At 43.4% G+C, this 19,163-nt stretch overlaps 1 protein-coding gene across 3 annotated transcripts in view; it reads left to right on the top strand.

The window, feature by feature from the left end:
• The first annotated feature begins 396 nt into the window (after positions 1–396).
• AP3D1 (adaptor related protein complex 3 subunit delta 1) overlaps positions 397–19,163 on the top strand; it is a 47,118-nt gene continuing 28,351 nt past the window's right edge. For all 3 annotated transcript variants that reach the window (XM_051639569.1, XM_051639568.1, XM_051639570.1), the window contains exons 1-4: positions 397–744; positions 15,548–15,643; positions 16,343–16,423; positions 17,155–17,235. In XM_051639569.1, the coding sequence (XP_051495529.1) occupies positions 649–744; positions 15,548–15,643; positions 16,343–16,423; positions 17,155–17,235 (354 nt within the window). In that variant the 5' untranslated portion in view covers positions 397–648. The remainder of the gene's footprint in view (positions 745–15,547; positions 15,644–16,342; positions 16,424–17,154; positions 17,236–19,163) is intronic.

The following is a 19,163-nucleotide window of genomic DNA, read 5'->3' as shown; positions in this document are numbered from 1 at the left end:
CCACGAGGAGGGACCCCCGGCCTCACGGGGAAAGACTCCCCGCCCCAGGAGGAGGGACCCCCGACCCCGCGGAGGGACCCCCAGCCCCACGCGGAAGGACCCCCCGGCCCCAGGCGCGTCCCCGCCGCCCGAGCCCGCGCTCCCCCTGCCACGTGGGACCCGCGGGAGCGCGGCGGGGGGCGTGGCCTGGCGAGCAAGGGGGCGGTGCCAGCCTGGGGGGCGTGGCCAGCTGTAGCAGTGATGCGGCGGCGCTGGGTGCGGTGGGCGTGGCCTGGAGCGGGGCGGGAGAGCGGAGCGGCGGGCGGGCTCGGGGGCGTGGCCAGGGGAGGCGTGGCCAGCGGGCAGGGGGCGGGGCTAAGCCCTCAGCTGACCGGCCGCCATTTTGTCGGGCGCTGGGAGCCGAGCGGAGCCCGCGGTTGGGGCCGGGGCCGCCGGGGTCGCGCTGCCCGCCCTGCCCTGCCCGCCCTGCCCTCCCCGCGGGCGGGCCAGCACCGTCCGCGCCCCCCGCCTCCTCCCCCGGCATGTGAGCGGCCCGGGCCCGCTGGTCTCACCCGGCTCTAGCGGTAGCAGGAGCCGCGGCGGCCCCCCCGGCTGGGCCCGGCCCCTCAGCTCCCAGCGCAGGCCCCGCGGCCCGAGCCCGCCGCCGCCATGGCGCTGAAGATGGTGAAGGGCAGCATCGACCGCATGTTTGACAAGAACCTTCAGGACCTGGTGCGCGGAATCCGCAACCACAAGGAGGACGAGGTGAGCGGGGGCTGCCGGCTCCCCTCGGTGCGGCCCCTGGGCGCCAGCCCGGGCTGGCTCGCCTCAGCCCGCAGCGCTGCCTGTCACCTGTTTCCCAGTCGGGTCCAGCTCCTCCCGGGGGTCAGGAAGGGTGGGAGCCGTCCCCCCAGCCTGCTCCTGGCATGGGAGGCTGCGCCAGGCCCGGAAGCAGCTGCGTGTCTTGCCCAGCCTGGAAAGGGGATGTTGCTTTGGGGAAGGTGGAAGCGGGAATCAAAACGAGGAAGATGTCACTGGTGTGAAAGCCGAAAGGGAGAGACTGTGGGAGGCCGAGAAAGCGTTAGGGGAGGAATACGTTGAAACGGACGGTGAGGGAGGGTCATGCTTGCTACTCACTTTCCCTGTTCGCATGTGGTGCTGAGATCCCTGATCCACAGAACAGGAATTCCTGCCTATTGCACTGCAGTCAGCTGCTGAACTCAACTGTATGTTCATCATGAAGCTGATACAGAGGAAAGTGAAGTTCAGTCATAATTCAGCTTTCACATTATTCATGTTGCATACCTCCTGACTGAAATGTGTTCCTTTGCTAAACCCTCAGTAGTCAGAGGGATGTGTTGGGCTGTTGTTCTCTCTTGTATTGAAGGCATGTGATCAGCAAATTAGTATAGGTGAAATAGTCATCAAGAACATGTTATGTGAGGCTTTCCACACTGAGGTGTCATGTGTTAATTGAGAAGTAACGGGCACTAATGATACAATTTCTGTTCATCTTCAAGGAAGCAGTCATGGCCTTGAAGCTTTTTTGGGAATCCTCATAGTTACATGTTGCTGGAATATCAGTGAGTTGCTGTGGAGTTAGTGACAAGCTAGAAATATTTGTAGACTACAATGTCTTTTCATGATGAAATTGTATCAGCTATGAAAAACATCTGGAAAAATTGTAATCATGTAACTGAATTCAATATTTAATTTGGAGAATCATGATCTTGGTTACTGGTGCTGTGGGACTGAAACAAAAGATACAACTTCCAAAATTATTTGAACATTCAGATGGCTTTTAAGCTTGTTGTGCAGAGGACGAGGTTTTAGTGATGATACCTGGGATGTTTTAAATATGTGGGTATTAATTTGGTGACAGAAGAAGATAATGAAGTGCCTTGCAGAACATGGGAAACTGGGGAAGTGGGAGCAGTATGGTTACATGGGCAATTAATGTGTTATACCCAAAACAAGTGGGCAGTAATTCTGTGGAGCACATCCCCATAGGATGCTTAGGCTCACTTTGTATGTTATGCCACTTGCAGTAAATATGCTTTATTCTTTTGTGCATAGGACAGAAAGTGCTTCTCCAGCTTCTCCTTCTCTGAGGATCCCCCTGATGAAGGTCCTGACCAGGCCTTTGTGACACTAGTTCTCTTTGAGGAGGATTGGATGTATTTTTCTCATTTCTAAAATAATTCTGTGACAAATAACTCCTTTTCCAGGACTTATATATATCCAGAGAGTAAAAAGCACAAGTGCTGTTACACAGCCAGGATCAACAAGTCCTAGTGCATCATAAGCCAGATTGAGTTTGTTCTGTGACAAGAACTAGTTATAATGCTTTGGCTTTTGATATCCTTTAGAGTTAGAAAAAATCAGTCCTGAGATAATTTTGTAGGGCTCTGTGTATTTGAAGGAAGTTGTTGCACAGGAATACACACACTCTCTGGGGTTCAGTGAGGTCAAAGCAAATGTGTGATCTCTTACTGGGAGAAGCTGATGTCAATAGTTGGGCTGTAGCATGGTTGTATTTTAAATGATGGTAGATTTTAGTTTGAAATACATGTTGAGAGGCTTTAAAGTAGAGAACTGTAGGGATGGTTCCTGTGTATATCCTCATGTGCAGAGCAGAAATTGAACCATAAACTTCAGGATGTGTTTCAACTGACCAGTAGACATTGCACTGGTGAGCTGTGTAGCCCAGACTGTTTTGGAATCCTTCAGAGATTTTGCTTAATTGCCCAGAGTGGCTGCAAACAGCACAGGGCTGTTCCTTTTCCCAGCTCAGTGACCTGAAGAGGGCTGGAAACCTTCTGCTGTTAAGGTTCTGTGGCTTGATTCAGTGCTTCCCAGGCAGTGGTAATGCACATTTGCTAATTTTCAGGTGATGTTACAAAATCAGAAGAGCATTTTAGAGGAAGGAGCTGCAAAAACTCTTCCTCCTTTCCCTGTAGTGCGTTCATTCTTCATTATACTTACTACATGTTGCTCCAATACTGGGTGTAGCTGTTCAATCAATATTTGTGTGTTTCAGGATAAGTGTCTAAGCTAAGACACACTGCACTTACTGCTTTGACTTCTGATTTAGTTACACTTTTTGCAGAAGGCTCATCTCTGTTGGAGGTGTTGGATTATTGTCTTTTGGAATATATTCATATGGAAATTCTGCCATCACTCTTTCTCCTCATCTTTTTGGGCAGCCTCTCCTGGTAGTTAGGGTATTTATTCTTTTCCAGTTCCTCTGCAGGTACCATCACAACTGAGTGTATCTGTTATTTCACTGACACGTGAAGGTTCTTTGTAGTTCAGAATGCACCAAGTGGTGGTCACCTTGGTTAAGACCTAGCTTCTCACTACAGCTTTTCAGCAGCCCTGCTGTGTTCTTGCTCCATGGTTAGATGTTCATCCTGTATTGCTGGGACCCTTCACATTCCCTAAGGCTTGTTGTGAAGTAACTGGAGCACTGGGAGCTCCTTACTGATAGATTTTAAGTGTCTTAAGCTCACTAGAGGAACTGAGGGGGCAGTGGTGGCTGCCTGGCACTTCAGCTCACATCCTTGCTGCAGAGTGCTGAATTACCTGTCAGGGGCCATTTTCATTTTAGTTTCTGGTCTGTATCCAAAGCTGACCCATTTTTTTGAGTTTAAAACACTGAAACGGAAGTGATTCGTCTTTTCTAAGGATGAGAGGTAAGAGATAGGGGTTAGTTAATAAAGTCCCTTTTATGTGCAGACTTGCTCTGTCCATTTTCCAGTTTTCCAGGGAAAACTGGAGCTGCATCATCATCTGTGAAGTAGATGTAAGTATGAAAGGAGTGAGGTAGAATAACAGCATTAGATCTTTTCGTTGTGTTTACTTTTCAGCAGTCTGTGCAGATGATTTAATCTGTGGTGTTTCCCAGTGCCAGTTCAAAGTTTTGGGGAAAGCCAGACGTGCAAGAAAGACTTGATCTATTCCATTTTCTCCCAACCTTCACTTCTAATCTATCATTGTCTCTTTCAGTTGGAAAATTAATCTTTCTGATAGTGAAAGCAGTGAGTCTCTCACCTGTTGTTAGGTGCTTTTGTATCCTATGGAATAACTTTTCCCACTTCGTGCCTACTTTTTATGGCTGTGATACACAGCACATGGTGGATGGCTTGTATGATAGGCTGTTAAAAGCATAATGGATTTTTTACCAAGGTATCCCAAACTGAAGCATTATTTATGTTTAGGGATGTTCTCCTGAATATGAAATAAAGGAAGGGATAATCCTTTGATGCTGTTTGACTCCTGCACAGTGTTTTGCATTTTTAGTTAAAAAATTTGTTGTTCCCAACAAGGAAGCTACTGTCAGATGCTGTGATGAAAGGTTCTTTTATAAAATTGAGATTATAAAGTAGCAGAAACAGGGATGTTAAATGAATGATGCTTTGTCCTGTTCAGACCTTAGCCCTCTGTGTTTCAAGTGCCTTTGATTTACTGGAGAAGACTTAAGGAGGGAGAACGGATTAAAAAAGTTGTGTGTAAAGTATTTGTGCACTTCTCTCATAACTTGAGAAAAATTCCTCCTCTTTCAGAGAATCTTCTCCTTGAATGACAGGATTAGCACTTCACATTTTTGGTAATCAATACTTACAAGAAAAAAAGGTATTAAAAGTTCACATTTTCATGTGTGTAGCGTTCAGTGATGTGTGTCTCATTTCTGCTTTGCATTTAAGCTTTTTGGTACAAAAGCAAGTAGGAGGAGTGAAAGGAACAATCAATGTTTCTGACTGGAAAAAAAAATACTACTAATTTTAGTTGATAATATATTGGTAATCAAGAGGTGTGTTGAGTGTCTGTGCTGAGAAATATGTGTTTCACTGCTAAGAAGTTTGGGCTGACCAAACTGGCAGTGTTCTCACCTAAGGACAGTGGGCTTATGTTGTTTGTGTTTGCTTTTCCTCTAAATACAGGGCTGCTTTGCTTGGCTGCACATTTCAGCTACTTTGCTGACACGTTTTCAAATGAAATGATGGTGTGCAAGGAGTTCTGAGGAATCTTTCAACAGCACAAAAGTCTTTTGGGTTCAGCCTGTCATCAGTGAGGCTGAGGACTGTCTAATGCAGTGGTCTTCTGGCAGCTTGGCCTCTAGCCACTATCGCAGTGTTAGGATCTAAAGGCAAAGGATGGGATGGAACATAACAGGGGAATTTTGAGGAATGCTAAAAAGCTGGTTGGTGCCCAAGACTGAGAAACCAGCCCAGTTGATGGGCAGTGTGCAGTTCATTGATGACAGACAGCTCTTCCAGTCACTGATGCACGATCAGTTCCTGCTTCTTGTGTGTGTGTTACGACCTTTGAAGGGAGCTCATTATTCCTCCCACTTTCAAGTGGATCTAGAGTTGCTATTGTTAATTCTTTGAGCGTATGAATCATTGGAAAAGACAAAGTCAGAAATGGAAACAATGCACAAAAGAGGGTTGGGTGAGGACCTCACACCAACTGGTGGAAAAGCAGACTGGCAGTGGCCTCCAAGGTGGCAGGGCCCAGTGTCCCAGTGTAATGTGTCCCTGCCTCACCTGCTGTGTCACTGGGAAGTAAAGAGCTTGGAGCCCTGGAACATGAGCCAGGACATGGGCTTTTTCTTTTGTGATTATAAGCAGAGAGCAGCTGAGGCTTTGCATTAGTGCTGCCTTTCATTAGCTTCTGGCTTTCTCCTGTGTTAAATATTACTTAATTGACTGTGGCATAAGTGGGGCTAATAGCTTTGTTTACAGCCCAGATCCTTTTGTAGATCCTGCTTTGAGGGTTTGAAACAGATCCAAACAGATCCATACCTGTTCTGGTATGGATCCTTTCTGTCCGGATGGGTCGCTGTCTCATGTGGAAGTAACAATTCTGCCTTAGGCAGGTCCAGGAAAGAGGAAGAGCTTTCTGGTGCCTTGTCCTAGGAAATGGAGTGGCCCACACAGCACGTTTCAGAAGAGGAAAAACAGCCAGAAAAATCAAAGGAGAATAAAGATACTGACTAATCTCTGTACTGTGATCATCTTCAGAGCCATTCATTTGCTGGTTTTTTTGATGCATCTCTCTTTGTCCCAGTGCTGAGCATGGAAAATGGGTCCTTTTGTGATTTGCTTTAATGTCGTCAGCATCCACAAAAGTGACTGAAAAACCTCTTCCTCTGCAATGTGGGTTAATGAAGATATTTGGTGCACAAAGAGTACCTTTAGGTTTTTTCTTAGAAGTGCTCTTTGGTAGTATGTTCTGTTTTCTGTGCCATGTGAAGAGAAGCAAGGGAAGCATTAAACAACATGCACAAGAAAGGACAGGGTCATGGGACCAGTTATAAAGAAGTATTTGTGTTCTCTGGTTATTAAAAAAAAACCCAACACCCTAATCATTCATGCTGAATAATAGGAATACTTAATAACCTAAGGGGGAGTCTGCTTAAATCCAAGTGATGGTCTTAAGAAGATACTTGAGTTAAAGTAAAAGGTGGAGGAAATAACATGGTCAGTGGTAGGGTTAGTAGCTCATAAAGGATTGGAGTGCTTTTTATATAAGAAAAATGCATTAAAAATAACTGAAATACTAAGGAGTCTTGTTGAATACTGAAGCATGAAAAAGTGGTTCGTACTGGCTTACCTCCTCAGGCACTGGCTGATAGACTGATCAAATGGAGCTGGCACACCACGTAGTCGAGGGCTATTTTTTGTATTAGCTGTTTCTTTTTTATTGTTGTTTCTTTTATTAGCTAGGTGTTAGAACTGATGGCTTTCATGGAGAGATGTGTATGTTAAAAGGTGCATAAAGGGAAGTCGGGGTTCGGGTGGGTATGTTGGAACTTTCTTCTCATGGACTCAATCTTAACAGCAAATTCATAGAATCATAGAAGGGTTTGGGTTGGAAGAGACCTTACAGATCATCTAGATCCACCCCCTGCATGGGCAGGGACACCTCCCCCCAGCCCAGGTTGCTCCAAGCCCCATCCAACCTGCCCTTCAACACTTCCAGGGATGGGGCTTCCACAATCTCACAGGGCAGCCTGTAATTCAGGCTGCATAAAATGTAGCACTTCCAGCTATCCTATAGAGGTGCGACTAAGCTTCAGCCCTGAGGAGTGTTGGGTTTGTTTAGAGCAAGTGATATGATTGTACAGCAGGGAGTAGGTGAACAAATTTACTTTAATTACACAAATATTTGTACAGAGTTGAAGAAATCAGCAATGGCCGTGAACCACCTTTTCCTTGATTGACTTTCTTACTTTTCCAAAACTGAGAAGTACTCACAGCTGGCATTATTGTCTTTGTAATATTTTTGGTGTTACATTTAATGATGTATTAATACTATATATAAGCATCTTCTTTTTATGCTGTTTCTCTTTGAACTAGTTCCAGTCAATTGAGACTCACAAACAATAGCTACTTTAGCTCCTTAGAGGGAGGTGACTAGTTACTATACATACAACAAAACTCATGCTTGTAATGAGGTCTACTTTTATCAAAGCCTGAAAATATACACAGAAATATGCCTGGAAATAGCACATTGAACAATCTACTGTAAAATTTCTTGCATAGCTTTTTGCCTAGTAATATAAAAATAAAAATCTGTGTTCATCTTGTGTTTGCAGGGACAGGCGCTTTGTCTGACACGTCTCTCTGGTCTTAAAAGTTGTCTGCTCCAATATGATTTAGACAGCACAGGCCTCTGAGGATTTTTTAATTGCTGTGCAATTAAATTAACAAATACTGTGATCAGTGTGGAGCTGTATTTATATTAAAGGACTGATCAGGCTGGAGAGATATTAAGGGACATTTCTAGAACCTTGCTGATTTGTGCTGGGGTGGTTTTGTTTGGGTTTTGCTATTTAATACCCACTTCATTGTTGGCGTTTCAGCCTGGCCTGCCTGGGAATCCGGCACTGCTTGTGTGACTGTGCACAGGTGCTCTTGGTGTGTGAAATACTTCATTTGTCTTTGGGTAAATTGCTTGAAAAGCCTCTTGTCCAGAGGGCACTGCAGGAACACACCATTGCTTGGGGAGGCGCTGCTGGTGCTGCAGCGCTCAGCGTGTCTGGGGCAGCATCACCCTCTTGGTCTTGCTTGGAGTCACTTTGTAAAAGCAGCTGCATTTGTTCCTTTTCTGAAAGAAAATCCTTCTCTGTTACATACCTGTTCAGAAGATCACGTGTTTTTCTGCAGTGCCTTAGGGTGCTATGGTGCTTTCTTTGGAGTTGATTAGTGTCTGCTCTGAGACTCGTAGTTGTACAGTACTTGTTTAGCATCTCTCTGGATTTTAAAATAGGAGTCAAAGGTTTTTACTGGTTTATGAATCAGTTTAGGATAGATGGGTGGACCATGCCAAATTTCAGTAGGTTAAAAAAAGTGTAAATTGACTTTTCACATTCCTCTATCAGGGTTGTTTGGCCCAGGAGTCTTGCTTCTCACTTTGGTTGTAATAGACAAGGGGGTAGTGGATAATGCATCATGTTTCTAATAAATAATATAGGAGAAGACTGCTGCAAATGAAATGCAGGAACGTTTCACCTTCATACCTCCAGTGTTTGTCACTGATGGGTCTGGGATCTTAAGGCTACCTGCAAGATGAGTGAATAAATAAATCCCTGGAAAGCAAGGTTGCAAAGGCAAACCAAGATGTTACAACCCATATAGCAATGCTATTATCAACAGCTGAGTGAAAGATAAGTGTGGCTTTTTCAAAATGCCTTTCAAGTTGTTCCATGTTTTCTGAGCTCTTCATTGCCTCAGACTCCCCTCTGCACCAGTTTATTTTGAATGATGCAAACCTGCTTAAATGAATGCTGTGCAGTTTCTCAGTTATGGCTTATATTCTGTTACATGCTTACTGGTTTATAGTATTGGTGAAGTTAGTTGTGAGATAGCATGTGCTTTGGAATTCTTTCTCTCTTCAGCTGTGGTGTAGTCTTAAGGATCGAGTTACTAATCTCAGATAGCTTTTTCTACGGTATATAAATAATATTTTTAGTTATGTATGACAGAATGATGGAATCATGGGATGGTTTGGGTTGGGAGGGACCTTAAAGATTAATCTAGTCCCAACCCCCTGCATGGGCAGGGACACCTCCCACCAACCCAGGTTGCTCCAAGCCCCATCCAACCTGCCCTTCAACACTGCCAGGGATGGGGCAGCCACAGCTTCCCTGGGCAACCTGGGCCAGGGTCTCCCCACCCTCACAGGGAAGAATTTCTTCCTCATAACTCTCCCTTCTTCCATTCCCTAACATAACCCTAAATCCATTCCTCTTTTTCCTGCCACTCCATGCCCACCAAAAAGCCCTCCCCAGGCGTAGAAGGGAATGTACAATATTCTTATCTCTAGGGCTGTGTCCAAGTGAGTGGAAAGCAGCACATTTTGCTTTTTCATGCTCTTCTCTGTTACTTCAGTTGATTTATTCTGTGCTGTCATGGTACGATGCATGTGGTTTAGGTGCTGTTGTCAATTATGAGTGTATAAATTTGATTTGACAAGTTCAGTGGTGTTTGTTGACATTAATTGGTGCTTTGGAGGGGTTTTCTAGAAGACTGGTAAGTGATGCATATTTCATCCCAGTCTTCTTGCCCAGTTAGGAAGTGGCAGCTGATCTGTGCTGTGCTCGTAGGAGGATCTTGAAGCACAAATTCTAAAGTTGCTTCATCTCTCCAAGGTGTCAGAGGTGGAACTGCCTTTTGTCTTAAGTATTATGGTCACGTCCCATGGCTTGTACCTCACAGGTAGTATTTCTTAAGATTGTTGGCACAAAAAGCAGTTGTTGCTGTTTTTTTGGAAATTGGAGCAGTGGACATCTTTCATGTGAGATGGTCACATAGGAAGAAACTTTTAAGCAGGGCCTTTAGGGATAGGACAAGGGGTGATGGTTTTAAACTAAAAGAGGGGAGATTTAAACTAGATATAAGGAAGCCATTTTTTAGTATGGGGGTGGTGAAACACTGGCACAGGTTGCCCAGAGAGGTGGTAGATCTTTCCCTGAATGTGTTCAAGGTCAGGTTGGATGGGGCTCTGAGCAGCCTCATCTAGTTGAAGATGTCCCTGCTCTCTGCCGGGGGTTGGACTAGGTGACCTTTAAAGGTCCCTTCCCACCCAAACCATTCTTTGAGGCTGTGATTCTGTGATCATCATGTGCTTGTGCTCAACGTGATTTCATGCAGTTTAATAGCAAGCATGTGTCTCCAAGTGGTACAAAAGAAAGAGGAATCCTACAATGCTTAAAACAAATGTCATATTTTGTCCTTTATTCAGTTATTTATTTTGGTGTTATACTTACTCCAAACTTCTGTTTCATGATGCTGTAGCTATACATTTATATCAAATCATATTTTGCTCCTTTTGGCATTTGCCCTTAATAATCCTTTCCTTAAAACAGTGTTTAACCCTGAAAGTGCCAGAGAAGTGGAGTTGAATATTCAGTGAGATTTTACTACTTCATCTGGTGGGAAGCACTTTGCTGTTGCAGTGAGTGAGAGGTTTGAATCTCAAATCAACTGCAGCAGATCTGGTGGATTGAGGCTGGATCCTGATGGGAACTTTGGTGGAGGATTCAATGACCCAAGGGCTGGAGCAGCTCTGCTCTGAAGACAGGTTGGGAGAGTTGGGGTGTTCAGCCTGGAGAAGAGAAGGCTCCAGGGAGACCTTAGAGCACCTTCCAGTGCCTGAAGGGGCTCCAGGAAAGCTGGGGAGGGGCTTGGGACAAGGGCAGGGAGGGAGAGGGCAAGGGTGGATGGATGAAAACTGGAAGAGGTAGATTGAGGTTGGACATGAGGAGGGAATTCTGGAGTGAGAGCCTGGCCCAGGTTGCCCAGGGAAGCTGTGGCTGCCCCATCCCTGGCGGTGTTGAAGGGCAGGTTGGATGGGGCTTGGAGCAACCTGGGCTGGTAGGAGGTGTCCCTGCCCATGCAGGGGGTTGGGAGTGGATGTTCTTTAAAAGTCCCTTCCAACCCAAGCCTCCCATGATTCTATGATTCTGCTGCATATTTGGTTTGTTGGACTGTAACCCTAAGTGATAAGAACAGGGTTTGCTGCCTTTTGATGTTGAAAAATTGGTATATGGTTGAAATAAGAGCACAACTCCTTTCAGACTATTTCAAATAAACAGCTTTCATGATTAAATTTAATGTAAAGCAGAAGTATGGAAGCTGCAGCAGTAGCCATTCTGACAGTGTCTCATCAGCCAACAAAAGTACTTCACAAGAGACTTACATTTCCTAGGAATGTAGCTGTTTTTCAGTTAGGTGATTTTTCAACTTCATTCACATATTGGTTGAAAAAAATACTAGTCTTTTGTGAACCTCTCAGATATTGTCAGCAAACCCCAAATTCTGTCTTGGCTGGAGCTTGGAATAAATGAAATTCTAATGTTTTTGCCAAGTTAATTCAAAAAACATGGCTTGGGAAAGGAAAAAATCCTAAAACCAGACATTTGGGCTTCTTCCCATGACCCACTTTTCCTTTCCTGCTTCCCTCTGTTTCAGAGGGATTGTGTCTTTGACTTGTGATACCTTCATTCTTGTTTTAGCCACTTGCACTAGTTTAAATGCTCATATTTTCTGGGTGAGGTCTTGGAATTCCTGAGGAATTTGGGCTTCTTTTTAAAATTAGCTTGTGTATTTTGGTCATGGATATAAAAATGCTTACTGCATCTGTTTGGTGGAATTCATGAAGAAACAGGAGTTACAATTTGGGGCTGTATTCACAGCTTGGAGTAATTTCTGCTGACCTCTGCATGTTTTCCTTGGGCTTTAGCTGCCCTGCTCTGAGTGTGCTTCTGAAATCTTCCTCCTCCTGAGGAGTATGTGAGAGAAAATAATCACCCAAGTGGTTGCTATAGCATTTCATTAAAGAGCCTTTTCCACTGGGAAAGGCTCTTTTCCCCCTTGGCAGCATAGGAGGAATAAAAGAGCTGCTCTCAGCTTTTTCCCCTTGTGTTACCAGGTGCCCTTCAGCTTCTGACTGCAGACTTGCAGCTTTGCTGGGATCACCACCATTCTCAGGGTGTTCTTTTCCTTAATGGCTCTGCTTGTTCTCCACTACACCAGGAATGAAAGGCTGCCTTGTAATCGCCTTCCTTACTCAAGGCAGTCTGGCTGGCAATGTCCAAAGGTCTATAAATATTATGACTTAGAAGTGCTCCTTGGTTGACTGGTGAAAATGTGTGAGCAATTGAGTAGTATCCCCAGGGAAACTTCAAATAAGACTGTCACAGGATTAGTAAGGAATTAATACTTAAGATGTATATTGATGTTAGAATCAATACTGTGAGCATAATGAGCTCTGAAATATTTTCCCTTTGCTTTCCTTTCTTCATGAGATCTCAAAAGCATTTAGGGGAAAACTCGTCCAGTTACATCCTGGGAAGTACTTATTTTTAATTACCACACCAGGAGATGACTATGTTAGAAGAATTCATGGAAAAACTATAAATGCATCATGTTGGGAAAAGTATCCAGACTTTGTCCCATTGCAGTGTGTACGTGGGTTGTTTATTTTCCTGCCAACATTTAGGCCTTGCTGAGTGACTCTCATTTTTTTCTCCATTGCATCAAGTGGTTGGTCTCCCTGTCACTGTCAGGCTTGGCTGTCTGAATTGAACAGCTTGCAGGGTGGACTGTGGGGCCTGAGGGTATCTGCCAGTCTGAAAACACTTGGTGCAGCCTCCTGTGCTCCTGTGCTTTGCAGAGGCAGCAGGTCCACTGCTCAGAGACCAGGGAAGAGCTTCACCAAAGATCCATGTGTGCATCCTGCTTCGTATTTATGGAGATGTTAAATGTGATGGCAAACCTAGGGTGTTGTGGTTGGGGTCTAAATAGATCAGTTTTCTTCATACTGCTCATTCATGACAGAAAAACTCCACAAGAGATTAACAAAAAGTTAATACCTGCTGATCCTTTAAAGCTTTCTATATATAGGGTCTTTCATTCCTTGTAGTCTTCTAGGATTTGAAGTACAGCTGTTTCGGAAGGACTTCTTTCTGCTCTGCAAAATCCCTTATTTTAGTTTCATATCTCATTCTGTGTTCTGTAATATACTTTCCAAAGGTTGCTCATTATCTTAGATGAACTGCTAGATGGGTTTGCTTGCTGGCTGCTGGGGCCACCAAGTGTGGCCAGTGACCTGGGAGCTTGTATTCAGCTGTGCCCACCTGTACGTGATTGGGCTTTTTCTGTACTCTGTGTTTGGCCCCTCCTGGCCACACAATGGTTTACTTTCAATTTCCAGGGGGTTTTCAGGAAGCTTAGGCTAATGTTTATAGAAAATGACAATAATACTTTCGGGTTATGGACATAAAGACTGAGAACCTGCATGTTAATGTTCTGCACTGAGGAGAATGTGGCAATGAGATACACATGTGAAGGATTCTGTGACACTGCTCCAGTGTGCTCTTATGTGGGCATGAAATATTCAAGGCCAGGTACAATGTAGGTGTAGATCAGTAGCATGTTGTGTAGGTCATTCTTTCAGCATTTCTGATTGAGTGTGTATTTTCTTCTATCAGAAGGTTAAGAGTTTAAACTTCCCATGTGAGTTGTCTGGACCTGAATCACTCTCAGGTGACAATTTAGAATCCCAAATATTCTGCTTCCTGGAGAATTCACCTGGACCCTTCACAGGGTCCCGTTTGGGGGCAATGCCATCTCCAGTTTTGGCAGATGCAATCCACTGGCCACATCCAGCAGGACAGATGGGTACCTCTGTAGAGAAGAGGCTTGTTTGGTGGTCAGCATGTCTTCCCTTAACGTGTAATTCCTGCTGCAGAGATAGTATTTCTACCCAAAATGCAGGTATTTAAGAATATCTTAAATCTCTTCAAGTAAATTCAGTTGCCAGCTTTATTTCATCAGACCTTCTGGGTTAGGTTATGCTGGAGAGTGGGGCTGCTGTTTGAGAGACCCTGGTAGGCTGCAGGAGCAGGTCAGCCACGAGCTCTGGGAAGGTCTACAGAGACTTTTAACTAAAACTCTCAGAATCACACGTGTGGATCCACCTGAGCTTACCTGTGCCATGGAGTTGGCTTTTACCCCCCCTGCAAGTGTGAGGTTTGGGAGAAAAGCCAGATAAATTATTCTGCTTCTCTGGAAGCTGTTAAACCAGTGAAGCTGCTTCTCCTCTGAATTACGCACATTCACTGTGTGCCCTGATGGTGGATTTGAATTCTGGTATCACTAGATTTTAAATGTGTGTAAATTTTTGTTACATGACTGCTGCTTGGAATATGAAGTCCCTGCATTAAAATTCAGTTGCTGCCTTTCCTCACCTTGGTCACTGCAGTGTCTCTGGGCATTACAGACCTTACCCCATTGCTTTATATTGTCACCTGCTATTTATTAAAAATAACACTCTCTGCTTCTAGCAGCAAACCTTTATGACTTGAAGCCTGAGTATCACTCTAGAACATTGTAAAATACCCACAAATGGTAGGGGTAATACACAATTTAATGTAAAGGGAAGAAATGTAAAGAGCAGGCCAGGAGAATTCTGTGTTGGAAGTATCTTTTTGCTGGAAGGTAATGGTATCCAGGCAGGATTTTACTTTGGAACTAGGTAATCTGCTTCTGACCTGGATCCTCTGGCAGCTGATGTTGTTATATTGAATGTTAAATGCTCTGGTGTGTGTGTGGCTTTCTAAGGAGAGAGAATTTCTCTGCTTTTAAACTTCCATGATCTCTGTAGCAGATTTCTTCAGTGCTTAAATCATAATTGGGAACTGAAGGAATCTCGGAGCTAAACCCACTCCTAAAATAAAACCTGTACAGATATTTTTAAATCATGCATTTGCCACATCCCTCCCACAAGCACAGACGTGATTGTTTGGAAAGTAATGAAGGGCCAATATTTAAATGTAAATATTGTGACATTTGGCTCTCTGAATTAGTGAGGAATTCCTACAAATAACTGTTGCATATAAAGATATGTGAGTGACAAACTTGCTTGTCCAAGTGGTGAACCAGGGAGAGGGTGTCCTTGTCATGGCTGAGGTGACAGCAGCAGTACCTGTACCCATAGGAGGCTTGGGCTGTGTCCCTCCATGAGGATGGTTGTGGGTGCACATCTGTCTCTCTACATCATGCCCAAAAGCAGAGTAACTCCTAGTATTTTAATCAGTCACCTTGAATTTATGGGCTCTAGTTAGTGTTTGACATAGTTTTGTTTCTAGACACATAATGAACGGGTGATCTCTGACCTCCCGTTGAGGTAAGTGATTAGTGTGTGTTCTAGGAACGGTGGGACTCGGGGTTTCTGCAGACCACAAGGTACACCTTCTCCATTGAACACCTTTTTTCCACAAATCTTTGAGAAAATAGAGCTCTGAACTGAACAATGAAATTGCCTGGGAGACTGGGAAGAAAGGAAACCACTGAAGAGACATCTCTGTGTACCCTGGGTTTTGTAATAGAGTTGTGACATTTCTTATTAATTAGTAGTTCTGTCAGAATAATGTGCTTACCTAAATAGTGTGTGTGTTTGTGAGACCTGGTGCTTTCAAATGACAAGTTCTGCTGCTTCTCCCTTGGAAATCTACAAAACAGATAAATGAGCATGAATTTTTGTTTGTTTTCCTCAGGCAAAATACATCTCCCAGTGCATCGATGAGATCAAGCAGGAACTGAAGCAGGATAACATTGCAGTGAAAGCAAATGCAGTCTGCAAACTTACATATGTAAGTGCCTGGCTGGGATAGGATGGAATCACATCTTTATTTTTATTCTTTCTTGCTGACCAGGAGCTAGCCTGAATGCCTGGGTGCCTGATTTTCTGAGACTGCAGGTTCCCAGGCTGTTGTCAGTGCAGGCTGCAAAATGCTCCCATGTGTGTCTGACATCAGAGGCTGCCTATTCTCACTCTGTGCTTTGTGCTGGCACTGGTATTGGTACAATTTTATTTTACTGAGATAAGTTAGGGAGCTAATCTGATTTAAAACTAATCCAATTAAAACCAAATTGTTTTCAGCTGGATTGTTTCTTAGCACATAGTTGCATGAGCACTCGAAACTGGTGTTTGTTTCTCTTTGTGCAGTCCTTTGCTGAGGAGAGGAGGGATATACCCTTGAAGAATTATTTGTGTGTGTGTGTTCTGGTTTATAAAAAAAAATACAGAGGGGGGAAAAGCCCCTTCACTATAATGCTTGTAGAATTGCCTATGTATTACCTGGAATTAATACAAACTGTTTAAAACTTGCTTCTGGTGAAACTTGGAGACTTGTTCCCTTCCTGCCAGCAGTGTAGAATGTAACACTACTCATGAAATTGAGGTGTCTTATAGTATTGTTTGGGCTGTTGTTACATCTTCACTTTGGGGAAGTATCTTGACTTACTGAGTCTCTTATTTCAGTATGTTATCTTGGCTTCTCTGCTCACAGTTACAGATGCTGGGCTATGACATCAGTTGGGCTGCTTTCAATATTATTGAAGTCATGAGTGCATCGAAGTTTACATTCAAAGTGAGTTCTTTGTGTCACTACAGCTGCACCAGCCAATCTCTTCCACTGCTGTATTTAATTAATACATTGCTACATCATTTGCTTTGCTTTCTTCAATATAGAAAGAAATTAAACTGTATTTGTTTCTAGTAAATAGATAATACTTAACCTGCTAGGTTAGGCTTTTTCTACCAGATGCTTGACAATAGGTGTCAAGTATCTTGTGTGAAAAACAGGGTGTTTTTATGTGAAGACTGCTAGTAGCAGGCATATTGTCTTTTGTAATAGCTTTATAGTTTTTCTAGAAAGGTTTGGTTCATGGTCTGTGTTGCAGACCTTTTTCACCAAACAGGGTGGAATGTTACTTCTTAAGGAATGGTTTCCAAATTGGGCTTTAGTACCTGAAAGTCAGAAGTCAACACAGACAAAAGAAATATCATATTCTCCATTTCTTCTACTGACCAATCTACTTTATTGGTCATTGAACCTGTATGTTTTAACAAAGTAGAGAAGGTGAAGCTAGTTTTATTATCCTTAAGATGTATTAATTATCACTAGAGATGTCACTTGTCTGAGATTATTCTTGGTATAAATGCCCTTTCCTAGAGAGTCCTCTCATGCCTCTGCTGTTAAACAAGCCTCCTTCCTAATCATTAATCTTCTTAATATTGCTTATGAAGCTACCAGTTGTTGTTCATCTAAACATTGCCTAAACTTATTTTTAAAACACTTGTTTTCTTCCTTTTTCACAGAGAATTGGTTACCTAGCTGCCTCTCAGTGCTTTCATGAAGGGACTGATGTAATTATGTTGACTACTAATCAGATCCGAAAGGTAAACTTTTTACTTCAGTTCTTACATTTTTTTGCTTGCAGAGTCTCCCTGCTTGTATTCACACACCTGTACTGTTCCTCTTTTAGGAATATACAGGTGTTTAAGTAGAATTCTCTTTACTTGGTTTGCAGTCTACTGTCATTCCACAAGCTGAAGGATTAATAAAATACTTAGAAGCTGTTTATAGGCTTCCCTTGTGCTGTCTCATTCTAGCTCTCTGTGCTTACTCATCACAGTGACTGGTCACAGCAATAACCTTTGTTAATATGACTAGTCTCTTAGGCAGCCTTTATAAGAAGGTCATTGTGTAAGAAAAATCTCCTAAATTAAAATGAGCAGTCACCTGGCTCCACAGAATTTCTCTTTGTGAGGGTCTGTTTTCTTCTGGTAGTAAGAGATCAGGCTTTTGACTTCTTTGGTATAATTGTGTGTAAAAATGAGAAGAATATGTACATTTATATTAATGTACTGATGTGTTTTATTAATTTTCACAGAGCTTTGTTACTTGAATTACTTTCCCATTCTTCAGATTACAGATACATTTTTAAAGCTCTTGGGCTTAATTTTTTTTTTAATATCACTGCTTTAAAATGTGACTGATCCAGTATAAGATGTGTCTACATTTTTACTATCTTAAGTAGCTAAAATGTTTTTTACTTGCTTAAAAAAGGTAGGTGGGATGTTATCCAGTATCTTTTGTAAAGAACTAGTGCCTTTCCCTTTGCCTTTTAACCTGTTCTGCTCTGCCAAGTGCTTTTTAAAAATTATGTCCATCCATTTTTATTACTGAGACTTTATTACACTGAATTTCAGACACTCACTGGATTACTCCTTCCTTTTTGTGCCTGATTTTTTTACTTAAAAGTATCTTACACCTTTTCATGTTTCACAGATCTAACAAGTTTGTATTTTAAAGGATTGTAATTTCTCAGAACACATTAAAGCCAGACTGAGTTCTAAAGTTTTGTGGCTCCTTAAGAAGCATACTTCATTATTTTTCAAATAGAATCTGATTCCCTACCACCTGCAGAAGGATTTAAAATAAGATGCAGATGGCACAGAACCCTGCAGGCCTGGCTGTGATTAGCTCTCCTAAAGCAGCCTCCAGGAACATGTGGATCTGGAGGATGGATCCCAGCAGTTCATGTGATGTGGGAAAGCTCTGTGGACTTCATGTTCTTTGTAATCATTGCAGTCAAGGATTGATCCTGTGATGTTCTGTAGTCAGTGAGGTCTGGTTTTATAATCTATACTTGAACATACTCAGATCTTAAGAGTCTGAAGCTTAGAAAAAAACTAAAAGACTGTGTAGGATGCACCCAAGCACAGGTCTTAGGAGGAGCAGCTGAGGGAGCTGGGGGTTCAGCCTGGAGAAAAGGAGGCTGAGGGGAGACCTGCTGGCTCTGCAACTGCCTGAGAGGAGGTTGTAGGAAAGGTGAGGCTCAGTTTCTTTCTTCTCCCAAGGAGCAAGTGATAGGACAAGAGGAAATGGCCTCAGGTTGTGCCAGGAGAGGTTTAGGTTGGATCTTGGGAACAATTTCTTCATAAAAAGGGTTGTCAGGCCCTGGCCCAGGCTGCCCAGGGCAGGGGTGGAGTCCCCATCCCTGGTAGGATTTCAAAGCTCTGTAGATGTGGTGCTGAGGGACATGGGGCAGTGGTGGCCTTGGCAGGGCTGGGATAATGGTTGGACTTGATAATCTTGCAGGTCTTTCCCAACCAAAATGACCCTATGATACAGACTACAGATAAAGCCAGAGAAACTTGGCAAATGTATTTTACATTCTAGTTTGTGTTATAGACTGAAACTTGTGGTGCTACCAGCATCTTGAAAGGAAAGGAATCTCATTTCTTTGCTAGATGAAGCTAGGACACTGTTAAGCACTCAACAGCAGGGCCTCTTCCCGTGGAAGCTGATGACAATTGGGTTT

The sequence above is a fragment of the Apus apus genome, chromosome 24 (genome assembly GCF_020740795.1).
Source record: "Apus apus isolate bApuApu2 chromosome 24, bApuApu2.pri.cur, whole genome shotgun sequence".
NCBI lineage: Eukaryota > Metazoa > Chordata > Aves > Apodiformes > Apodidae > Apus > Apus apus.
Note: the sequence above shows the minus strand (reverse complement) of the source record. Positions and strands in the feature narration are given on the sequence as shown.